A 12,267-nucleotide genomic window follows, 5' to 3' on the forward strand; every position below is an offset into this window, starting at 1 on the left:
CCAGTTCAGTATCCAAATGTCCAGTTCTCCCTATATTCCGTGTAATCTAACTTTACTAACCAGTCTACCATGAGGAACCTTGAATGACAACAAAGAGATTTTAGAGGAGGAGCGGATTGTCAACCAAGTCAAAGGTTGCAGACAGATAAGAAAGCTGAGGAGTAATAGTAATTCCAAAAATTATATGAACAAAGTCAGAAGTCACACAACACCAAGTTATAATCCAACAGGTTTATTTGAAATCACAAGTTTTCTGAGCACTGCACTTGCATCAGGTGATGTGGAGGGAAGCACACAGGCACAGTGAAGGTGCTTCCCTCCACTTCAACTGATGAAGGAGCAGCACTCTGAAAGCTTGTGATTTTGATTAAACCTGTCAGACTATAACCTGATGCCATGTGACTTTGACTTTGTCCACCCCAGTCCAACACTGGTACTTCCACATCATAAAACTTGTATGGAGTTGTCATAGTGACATGAAACATTTGTAACATGGATAGTATTCTCCTCATATCACCTATTCTCACGTCCTGTTTTCTCCATATTCCTCACTGCCACCTGATCACCTCCCATATCTGTCAGTTCTACTTACCCACTTACTTCCATTACCCTCTCAACTAGAGTTTCTCCATAAACCTCAGTCTCTTTTGTGACAAACCAGATAGAAACCAATAACTTAGAACCATAGAATTTTAATTTTTTTTAGAAAAGATAGGAATTTCCCGATGATTACCAGAACTTAGCAAAGGACAATATTTCACAGACAACAGGGTGTGAAGCTGGATGAACACAGCAGGCCAAGCAGCATCAGAAGAGAAGGAAAGCTGACGTTTTGGGCCTAGACTCTTCAGAAATGCTTGTTCTGAATGTAGATATTGTCACGGTTGGGGCAGAATTGGGAAGGCCTGAATGTGGACTTTAGTCCATTGGGGATGATCTGTAGGCAGGTACTAAGAAAGGTGATGTGGCTGCAGTACTTGCTTTGCTTCAGGACATGGTCGAGCAGTTTTGAGGCCGAAGAGACTGAGAGTTGCTGTGGAGAGCTCCCCTGAGGTTTTTCCGGAGGGTAACTTTTTCAGGGTAGGCTTCCTTAGAAGAGGTTTTGCAGTGGGTGAAAATTGTTTCGGAGATAGTTTCTCTGACAATATTTCACATTTATTTTTCACATATTACTAACACTAACAAATTATAATCAACATAGATCAAATGATATTAAACACACAATGAATTTGTCAATTTAAAAATAAGTACTTTTATATTAACTAATTTACTAAATCGAAACATCCCATTCAACGCATTTTGTTTTGCACCATGCTTCAAGTTGGTGGAAGAAATGCAAGATTAATTCTCAAGGCACTGCAAGCATTCAGTGTCCTGATTGCTCCCTGCCTCACAGGCTGAATCATAAGTATTAGTGAAGAAAGAAACACGAAGGGAAAAAAAAGGTTTCTCATTGGTAGGAAAGCTGAGTCTGATTGGCTGAGGTTTCATCCTGGAGAAAATAATGTGTCACTATAAGATCCACAAGCTCCAGAACAATTCATAAAAGGACATGATGGTTGAAAAGATTTCTTTACTTTGCTGAGAAAATATTCCTAGGTGTAAATGTATGTCTTTTTTACAAAGAGTAAATGAGCATGTTGTGAATTTTTCCTTTTGGAATCCTTACAGTGTGGAAACAGACCCTTCGTCCCAGCAAGTCCACACCAACCATCCGAACAGCATCCCACCCAGACCAATCCCCTTGTTCTATCTCTGTAATCCTGCATTTCCCGTGGCTAACATACCTAACCTACACATCCATGAACTCTATAAGCAATTTAGCATGGCCAATGCATCTAAAGTGCACAACTTTGGACTTGACAGATTAAATACTTGTTTGTGTAGTATCAGTACACTTGGGGTCGTTTATCAGCTGTTGCCCAATTGTGGAATCACATCCAACAGTAAATGGTTCCTTTTGGGTTTTGTGAGTGCAGGCTGGTTGAGTACAGTTTGCACTGTGCCCATTCTAGTCAACCGGAGGCACATGCTGTTGGATTCACTCAGAAAGTCATTGGGATATACAGCCTACATACCTAGCATCATACCAGTGCTGAAATTCATAGGCAACATTGCTGAATTGTGCAGTAGGCGGAGGTCTTTTTGGATGGCCACAGTATGCGCTTATGTCCATGAATATGTCTGCTTAACCTGATATTCAGGATTTTGAAATACTTTGCATTTCTAGGGTAATTTGAAGTAGTTCTGATATTTTTCAGATTTGAAAATGGCAGACTGTGTCCCCCAATTATATGTTTATGCAATAGACAGCAATAATTATATGATCAACACAGCCACTGACCCACAGCATAGCTTTAGTGTACTCTAATTCTCAATAAAGCCTGCAGGGTGACCAAATGGATATGGCACTAATTATAGGATCATTGATAAGGCCAGTCATATTGTGTGGAGCCAAACAAATCTCAATGCATTGGCCAGTATTGGTGGACTTGCAGTAGGCACAGCACTACACACACACCATCACCTTCTAAATTTGCATGCATTGAACTTATAATGTTAGCATCTCACATGGTTGACTCCACTTTTAACGACACTAGATATGCTCGAACAGTGTGTTGACATGGGACCTGCCATGGTATCCCTTATAAGTTCAGTATTCACTGACATTTTAATTGGTTACCATGGGAAATGCTGTAACCTCATGCATATGAGAACACAAAGGCATTTTACACTTATGTGAGGAATAAGAGAATGGTCAAAGAAAGAGTAGGGCCGATCAGGGATAGCACAGGGAACTTGTGTGTGGAGCCAGAGGAGGTAGGGGAAGCCCTAAATGAGTTTTTTGCTCCTGTCTTTACGAAAGAAATGAACTTTGTAGTGAATGAAAACTTTGAAGAGCAGGTGTGCATGCTGGAATGGACAGAGATAGAGGAAGCTGATGTGCTGAAAATATTGTCAAACATTAAGATTGACAAGTTGCCAGGCCCAGACCAGATTTGTCCTCGGCTGCTTTGGGAAATGAGAAATGCAATTGCTTCGCCACTTGCGAAGATCTTTGCATCCTCGCTCTCCACTGGAGTCGTACCTGAGGACTGGAGAGAGGCAAATGTAATTCCTCTCTTCAAGAAAGGAAATAGGGAAATCTCCGGCAATTACAGACCAGTAAGTCTCACGTCTGTCATCTGCAAGCTGTTAGAAAGGATTCTGAGGGATAGGATTTATGACCATCTGGAGGAGCATGGCTTGATTAAATGCAGTCAACACAGCTTTGTGAGGGGCAGGTCATGCCTCACAAACCTTATCGAGTTCTTTGAGGATGTGACTAGAAAAGTTGATGAGGGTCGAGCTGTGGATGTGGTGTATATGGACTTCAGCAAGGCATTTGATAAGGTTCCCCATGGTAGGCTCATTCAGAAGGTCAGGAGGATTGGGATACAGGGGAACTTAGCTGTCTGGATACAGAATTGGCTGGCCAACAGAAGACAGCGAGTGGTAGTAGAAGGAAAATATTCTGCCTGGAAATCAGTGGTGAGTGGTGTTCCACAGGGCTCTGTCCTTGGGCCTCTACTGTTTGTAATTTTTATTAATGACTTGGATGAGGGGATTGAAGGATGGGTCAGCAAGTTTGCAGATGACACGAAGGTTGGAGGTGTCGTTGACAGTATAGAGGGCTGTTGTAGGCTACAGCGGCACATTGACAGGATGCAGAGATGGGCTGAGAGGTGGCAGATGGAGTTCAACCTGGATAAATGCGAGGTGATGCATTTTGGAAGGTCGAATTTGAAAGCTGAATACAGGATTAAGGATAGGATTCTTGGCAGTGTGGAGGAACAGAGGGATCTTGGTGTGCAGATACATAGATCCCTTAAAATGGCCACCCAAGTGGACAGGGTTGTTAAGAAAGCATATGGTGTTTTGGCTTTCATTAGCAGGGGGATTGAGTTTAAGAGTCGTGAGATCTTGTTGCAGCTCTATAAAACTTTGGTTAGACCACACTTGGGATACTGCGTCCAGTTCTGGTCGCCCTATTATAGGAAAGATGTGGATGCTTTGGAGAGGGTTCAGAGGAGGTTTACCAGGATGCTGCCTGGACTGGAGGGCTTATCTTATGAAGAGAGGTTGACTGAGCTTGGTCTCTTTTCATTGGAGAAAAGGAGGAGGAGAGGGGACCTAATTGAGGTATACAAGATAATGAGAGGCATAGATAGAGTTGATAGCCAGAGACTATTTCCCAGGGCAGAAAAGGCTAACACAAGGGGTCATAGTTTTAGAGATAATGGGAACTGCAGATGCTGGAGATTCCAAGATAATAAAATGTGAGGCTGGATGAACACAGCAGGCCAAGCAGCATCTCAGGAGCACAAAAGCTGACGTTTCGGGCGTAGACCCTTCATCAGTGATGAAGGGTCATAGTTTTAAGCTGGTTGGAGGAAAGTATAGAGGGGATGTCAGAGGCGGGTTCTTTACACAGAGAGTTGTGAGAGCATGGAATGCGTTGCCAGCAGCAGTTGTGGAAGCAAGGTCATTGGGGACATTTAAGAGACTGCTGGACATGCATATGGTCACAGAAATTTGAGGGTGCATACATGAGGATCAATGGTCAGCACAACATCGTGGGCTGAAGGGCCTGTTCTGTGCTGTACTGTTCTATGTTCTATATTTCTGGTTATGAAGATTATATGTTCATGACCCTTGATTTGGCAGCTTGTAAAGATTTCTTCATACGCCATAGAACGATCCGTCACGTGCTCAATTCATTTGTGAGGCACAGCAGTCTACCACATGCTCCCTTTTCTCTTTTGTGCTAATTGAGAAATCTGCAGGAGGGTTCTGTAATGCTGTCTACTGCAAGCTCATCTTCACTGGTTGCTCACAAAGAACTCTTCAGAACAATAGCAGCTGCTTCTCCCAGCAGCTTTGATTTCTTTGTGCCTTTCTGTATCTGTCTCCAAAAGTCCTGCACTTCCTCCGTGTCAATGCCTGAGAACTGCGGCCTGATTTTCAACAGCTGGCGTTCTTTTCCCATGATAACCAGGTCATACGGGCCTGCCTAGGCAGAGGTGCAGTGATCGCTTCCCCCTTAATTCACAATTCTATTTCACTTTCAATTATAAGAGATATTTTTCAACATAATCATCTTGTCAAGTCCCAAATTCACAATATTTTCTGTTTATAAGTATGTTTATTTGGCCCTGATCTCATTGAAACAGAGCAGTTCAATGTTCATTCCCTGCCAACATACCATATTCCTATTTTCTTTGTATGTAGATTTACTCTTTATCTTTCTATATGGTATAGCTTATACCTGATACCTTATCAAAAGGTCTGTTTCTGTAATGTACGATTCCATAATTCTATGACTCTACCAGTTTACATTAAGATTTATGTAACTAGAGAACAGCAGTTGCTCCATTCACTCAGTTTGTCTCTTCTAAATTTCTTTTTATTTCTAGACCACCTCCCAGCCCATCAGGTACCATCACAGCTGGTTATGGCCAGATGCAGTCTCGTTCAGTGCCTGTTTACGAGATGAAGTTTCCAGATCTTTGCGTCTACTAGCTGCAGTACAATACGGTCCAACACAAATCTTCATTGAATTGCAGAGATTCTGGTTACTGATCCAGTGTCATTTGCACATGGATTTGACCTAGCAGCAGAACTTGTATTAGATCACCCTTTCAACCATTCCTTGCAGACTGTTAGCAATCACAAAGAGCTGTTTTTTCCACTGGTACAAGCATATCAAACATCATTCTTACAGCTTGGTAATGCTTTGTTATGAAGACGTGATCCTTCAATGCCTTGCGTATGCTTGCTTGACATCATAGACAGGTTTTACTGCACTTTAGGGCTTCCTGTGGAAGTGTATGATCTGGCTGCTGAGCATTGCTGATTGGTGAAATTTTGAAGAAGAAATGTCTTTTAATGCAATAAGCATCAATTTATGATCACAAGATAGCAACAGACCCAGCATTTGCCTCTCAGACTTCACAATTTAGGTCCAGTCTGGGAAGGTTGATTATGGCCTTAACCAATTTCACTCCCACAGCAGTCCTTTTGATTGAGGATTGCGACAGACTCTGTGTCTGTTTAAGAAACTGGCAAATCTAACTGACAAGCAATGCTGGGTAATCTTTTCAGTTTTGTTACTCTCTTCTATGTTTCAGTTTCTTGTTCTGTCTAATGAACTGTGGCCTCCATGAGTCAGTGTAGACAAAAGGTGTGGAATAAGCAGATTATAATGCCACAATGACTAACTCCAAGAGGTGAGCAGAGTGGGGGCGGGAAACTGATCCTCTGCCCTTCAGATCTGTTATTGGTACAGAATTAATGAAGACAGTATACTTTCATTGGTCAGCTAACATCTGAGAAATTCCAGCAACTCCTGTACAAAATCATTGTAGTTTTTGGTTGGGAACAGCCTTAGTACTGCTTGATGCTGCACTCAGTATCAACCACTTCAAACAGGAATCTCTGCTCACAGGTCAAGCTTATCTTATGCTTCTGTTGTCTATTATTCCGTAAAGGCAAAAATGTTCCAGTCTTTAGTAATGTTGCGAATTAATCTACACTTTTGACATTGATTATTGTGAATTGCTCTCTGATTGTATGTATAATGCAAACAGAAATATTATAGATGCATTTGCAAGCTTCGTTAGAACTTAACTGGATGTACCAAGTAGAATTTGCCAAGTGCTAGATTTCCACCATTAACCCTTCACTGTTCTTCTCATTCTGTGCAACTGTATTTTTATTGTACATCAATGTTGGAAAGCTTCTGGTGTGTGCTGAAGTTTTTGAAGAAATGTTATACATTCAGCTGTAGTCTCACTTCTTCCACTGAAGTCTGAAAAGAAATCAAACATTGAATCAGATGGAAGTGTTCACAATCTCAGATTTCCTGGACTCCTGACAAATGGTGTTGATAGTATACAGCTCTTACAGGTGCACATACCCTGCAAATGCGGACATGTACACATCCTAAGACTACAGAAATGTAACCACTAGAACACCAGATAATGCACATGCACCAACCACATGCAACTCAAAACTTTATTTTGGTATCTTTCCAATAGACCACACTGAATCTCATTTGGAAACTGTATAATTCTTTTAAATCAATGAGATTTGTGGTGTTATGGCCTGTTCCACATAATTAGGAAACAACCATTTAAATGAAATTTATCAGTTCTGCTTCTATTTTCTTTTATTCTTCTAAATTTGTAAATATCATCTGTTGTACTTAACTATTGTCAGACTATCTTATACTGATCAGGTTTGTTCAAATCTTTCATACTTTTAAACATTTATACAGACACATTTTCAGTTTAGAGATCAATCATATTACCTTTCTCCAATACTGGTAGGTAGTGGGAGAAGTGAAGGAAGGAAAGATCTGCACAGAGGAGGATTTCTGTCTCATTATTTCAATCTAGTACATTGTTTTTCCTGTTCAGCATGAAGTTTGCTGGAATGCAGACCAAATGAAGATTGGGTGACTGCTTTGCACAGCATATTCATTTAATCTGTAAATGTGGCCTGAGCTAATGGTGACCTGTCATTTTAATTTTTCACCTTGCTCTCATACTAACCTCTCTAGCTTTGGCTTCCTGTACTTTTCCATTGAAGTTCAACAGAGGCTTGAGGAACAGGACTTCATATTTTGCTTTGTCATGATCTGTACTTAAAGCTGAATTTAACAATCTTAGACAAGAATTGAACACTTCCCCATCTTCTGTCTTTGCATGTTTTGGCTCTAACCTTGTTTTTCTCCTGTTTTTGATTTTGGAAAACAGCTCTTCATTATTTTATCATTCACACCTCCTCTGGATGTGTCTTTGCTTCCACCCTCTTCTGTTTCACCTGTGTAAAACTTACTACATTTTAAATTTTGCCCAGTTCTGATAAAAGATCATTGACCTGAAATGTTAACTCTGTCAATCTCTTGCATCTTCCAATAACCAAACACCCATCTCTATACTTCAAGAATTGTGTTCCCTCCAAACTTTCTGTACCCAACATTCTTTTTAATTTTTAACAGCCAGGGGAAGTTTAGCTGATGAGTTGATTAGCCTGCCAGCTCAAATTCTTAATCTGTATCTGCTCCCTCAGCTTAAACGTATTTCTATTTCTCTTATAATTCACTACGTTATTTCTTATCAGTCCAGGTCTTTTATTCTGTAGATATTTAGTGACCTCAAAAATGCATGTCAGGACCCCATGGAAGTCCCACACACTGATTACAACCTTAGGAAGTTTAAACTTTCCCATGGCAATTATCTTTATCTTTAGTCTGGAACTCCATGAAAAAGTCTCTAACACCAAGCGATAGCCAGAGACTTTCAAGGATTCTGTCTCGCTTACCTGGACAGTTACCCAGGAAAAATGTTTGAAAGGAAAGAATCAGTGCTTTCAGTGATTAAAACGAGGTCATCCAAGTTGTCTTCATAGAATACGAGTTCCCTGATGGAGCTTGTTTACCTGGTCAATAAAGGATCCCGAACAGATATAATAAAGATTATCAGAGGTTCTGTTTACTCTGAGAGCTGGCTCTGAGGAAATTGGAGCAGAGTCAAGTACTTTGCAGATGTAAATAAAGGGTCACTGTGTGAGGAGATAACGGCCTCTGTGGAGTTATTTCAGCGGCAATGAGAAAAAAAAATGCTTCTGAAGAAATATACTCGCAACTGTCATCTTTGAATTTGGGTAAGCATTTCTGGCATCATGCTGTTATTTGGGAAGCTTAACTTGTTTGATCCTGCTGTCAAAGACCGGAGTGTTTTTGGTTTTACTCGGTAGTTCGAGAACATGAGGAATCCGTTTTGGGATTTTTGCTGAGATTAAGACGTGGCAAAGGCATGTGACTTTGTTTTAACCCTTAATGAGATGCTGAGGGGCCATATGGTATGTGGAATTAATTATATAACGGTGCAAAACCACCTCCTAACTGAAGTTCAACTGAATTTCAAACAGACGCTACAGCTGTTTTTTGTCATTAGAAAATTCAGCAAGTGGAGCATATGAATTAGAATAGAAGAATTACATTAGTCATGTGTACCCAAGTACAAGAGTACAGTGAAAAGTTTACAATGTCACTGCACACAGTGCCACCTTAGGTACAAAGTACCTAGATACAAACTTACATACAAAGTAGAGAAATAAAGAAACAAAAAGTTACTTCCAGACTGCTCCACTCTGGACCTCAGCTGCTCCAATGATGTCACAATTGCTCCAAGGCAATTTTTACTTTTTTTAAGAATAAAAAGTCTTAAAAAGAGTGAAGGAGATCAAGAGAAGAAAAAAAAAAGTAATGGTCGATGGATGCACTTCTGGAAATGGTTAAGTCACTAAGGAATATGCAGAAGGTTTTGAGAATAGCAATTTGAAATCCGATTAAAATGAGTGCTGGTAATATTTTGGAATAGACTTTTGTGATGGTGGCTGGTTGATACAGTTTGTTACCCATAAGACAGCAAACTAGGCCAATCATCCCAAAACCAGCCCAGCTCGTCCCCGCCTGCCTAACCTATTCTACCTCTCACCTATCCCCTCCTCCCACCTCAAGCCGCATCTCCATTTCCTACCTACTAACCTCATCCCACCCCCTTGACCTGTCCGTCCTCCTCGGACTGACCTATCCTCTCCCTGCCTCCCCAACCACACTCACCCCTCCACCTATCTTCTCCTCTATCCATCTTTGGTCTGCCTCCCCCTCTCTCCCTATTTATTCCAGAATCCTGTCCGCATCCCCTTTTTCTGATGAAGGGTCTAGGCCCAAAACGTCAGCTTTTGTGCTCCTAAGATGCTGCTTGGCCTGCTCATCCAGCTCCACATTTTGCTATCTATGAACCTGATGAGATGCTTCCTAGGATATTAAAAGTAGCTATAGAGATAGTGGATCCACTGTTAATCATCTTCCAGGATTCCGTAGATTCTGGAAATGTTTCAGAGGATTGGAAAACTGCCAATATAACATCTTTATATCAAAGGAAAGGAGATGAAAAACAGATAATTGTAGGCCAGTTAACTTAATGTCGGTTCTTAGGAAAATATCTGAGTCTATTGTAAAGGATGTAATATCAGAGCATTTAGAGATGCATAATATGATCAACCAGAGTCAACATAGCTTCTTGAAGAGGAAATCACGACTGACAAATCTACTACAATTCTTTAAAGAGGTAACAAACCGGATTGATAAAGGGGAAGCATTGGATATAATATATCTGGAATTTCAGAAGGTGTTTGGTATGGTCCACACATTAGGCTACTTTACGAGAACCCATGGTGTTAGAGATAGTATATTAGTATGATGTGATGTTATGCACTTTGGCAGGAGGAATAGAGGAGCTGAATATTACTTAAATGGAGAAAGACTGCAGAAAGCTACAGAATTGTGGGATTTTGGAGTCCTGCTCAATGAATCACAAAATTTTTGCTTTCAAGTTCGGCAGGTATTGGGGAAGTCAAATTAAATTTTGACCTTTATTTTAAAGGGAATGGGCTAGAGGGATGTTTTGCTAAAACTATATAAGGCACTCGTCAGACCTCAGATGAAATACTGAGATAGTTTCAGGCCCCTTCTCTAAGGAAAGATATATTGGCATTGGAGGCAGTCCGGTGAAGAATGAGAACAATCTTATTGAAACATACAAGATTCCTAGATGTGAAAACATTGTTTCCCATGTGGGAGAGTCCAGAGCCGGGGTGGGGGAGTTTATGATCTCAAAATAAGTGGTCACTCATTTAAGACAGAGATGAGGAGGGACTTCTTATCTCAGATCATTGTGAATTTGCAGAATTCTTTACCACAGTGTTGTCAAAGCTGGGTCGTTAAGGCAATTCAAGGCTGGGTAGACAGATTTTTAATCAGTAAGGGAATCAAGGGTGATTGCGACAAAGCAGGAAAGTGGAGTTGAGGATTAACAAATCAGCCATGATCTCATTGAATGGCAAAGCAGACCTGATGGGCTGAATGACCTAATTCTGCTCCTATCTTTTATGGTCTCATTTATTATCTCATTATTATCAAGAATAGGGATTATGCTAAAATCTAGATTAAAGAATTTTATGACAAATCACTCAGAAAATGATGATAGGACTGGGCAGAATCAACCTGGATTTTTGAAAGGGAAATCATGTTTAATGAGTTTGTTGGAGTTTTTTAAATATCCAGTAAGGAGAATAGATAATGGGAAATGAATGATGTGATATGTTTGGAATTCAGAAAGGCTTTGATAAGGTCCTGTGCAAGAGGTTAATTGTCACAATTAAAGCATATAGAACTGGAGGGAATGTACTGACAGGAATTATGAACTGGTCAATCGACAGAAAATGGAATAGGCATACATTGATTATTTTCAGGTTGTGACCAGTTGGGTCAGGCAAGCATCAGTGTTTAGGCTCCAGCTGTTCAGAATATATTGTTAATGATTTAAAGTGGGAATCAATATAATATTTCCAAGTTTGCAGATGACACGAAACTAAATGTGAGAAGGTTGAAAAGAGGCTTCAAAGAGATTTGGAGGATCTAAATAAAAAGTTGGCAGATCAAGCAGAACGTTGAGAAATGTGAGGTGCCCTACTTTGGCAGGAAAACAGAAATACAGAGAATTTCTTCAATGATGAGAATGGGAAGTGTTGAATTTCAAAGAGTATTTGGTGTTCTTGTTCATTGGTTATTGAAAGATAACAAGAAGACACAGCAAGCGAGTAAAAAGTTTGTTTACTTTATTGCAAGAGGATTGGAATATAGGACTAGTGAAATTATGTATTATGTAGAGCCTTAGAGTGACCATATGTGGAATATTGTATGCAGTTTGAACTCCTTGCATAGCAAAATGGTATATTTGCTATTAAGGGGTTGCAGCGTTAGTTCTGCAAACTAATTCCTGGGATGGAAAGATTGTGCTTTTAGGAAAATTTAAATGAAGTGGGCCTGTATTCTCTGGAGTTTAGAGGTAGCGATGATCTCATCCAAACACATCAATTTTTTACAGCGATTGGATTGTGAGATTCAGAAATAGTGTATGTTCAAGACTAAGATTAATGGATTTCTAGATATTGAAGATGCCAAGGCATGTGGTGATAATATGAGAAAATGGCATTGAGGTAAATGATCAGCTTTGATCTTAATGTTGGAGAAATCTTGAAGGGCTGAGTGGCTGATTTCAGCTGCAAGTTCCCCTCAAAGTCCCACACCATCTTGCTTGAAACTATATTGTCATTTCTTCAGGATCACTGAGTCAAAACCCTGGAAACAATCAT

General features: G+C 40.3%; 1 protein-coding gene across 12 annotated transcripts in view; it reads left to right on the plus strand.

Moving 5' to 3' along the window:
- LOC125454981 (protein EFR3 homolog B-like) overlaps nucleotides 1-6,878 on the plus strand; it is a 151,043-nt gene extending 144,165 nt beyond the window's left edge. For all 12 annotated transcript variants that reach the window (XM_059648793.1, XM_048536406.2, XM_059648796.1 and 9 more), the window contains one exon: nucleotides 5,457-6,878. In XM_059648793.1, the coding sequence (XP_059504776.1) occupies nucleotides 5,457-5,654 (198 nt within the window). In that variant the 3' untranslated portion in view covers nucleotides 5,655-6,878. The remainder of the gene's footprint in view (nucleotides 1-5,456) is intronic.
- The last annotated feature ends 5,389 nt before the right edge of the window (nucleotides 6,879-12,267 follow it).

The sequence above is a fragment of the Stegostoma tigrinum genome, chromosome 9 (assembly GCF_030684315.1).
Source record: "Stegostoma tigrinum isolate sSteTig4 chromosome 9, sSteTig4.hap1, whole genome shotgun sequence".
In the NCBI taxonomy this organism is placed as follows: Eukaryota; Metazoa; Chordata; class Chondrichthyes; order Orectolobiformes; family Stegostomatidae; genus Stegostoma; species Stegostoma tigrinum.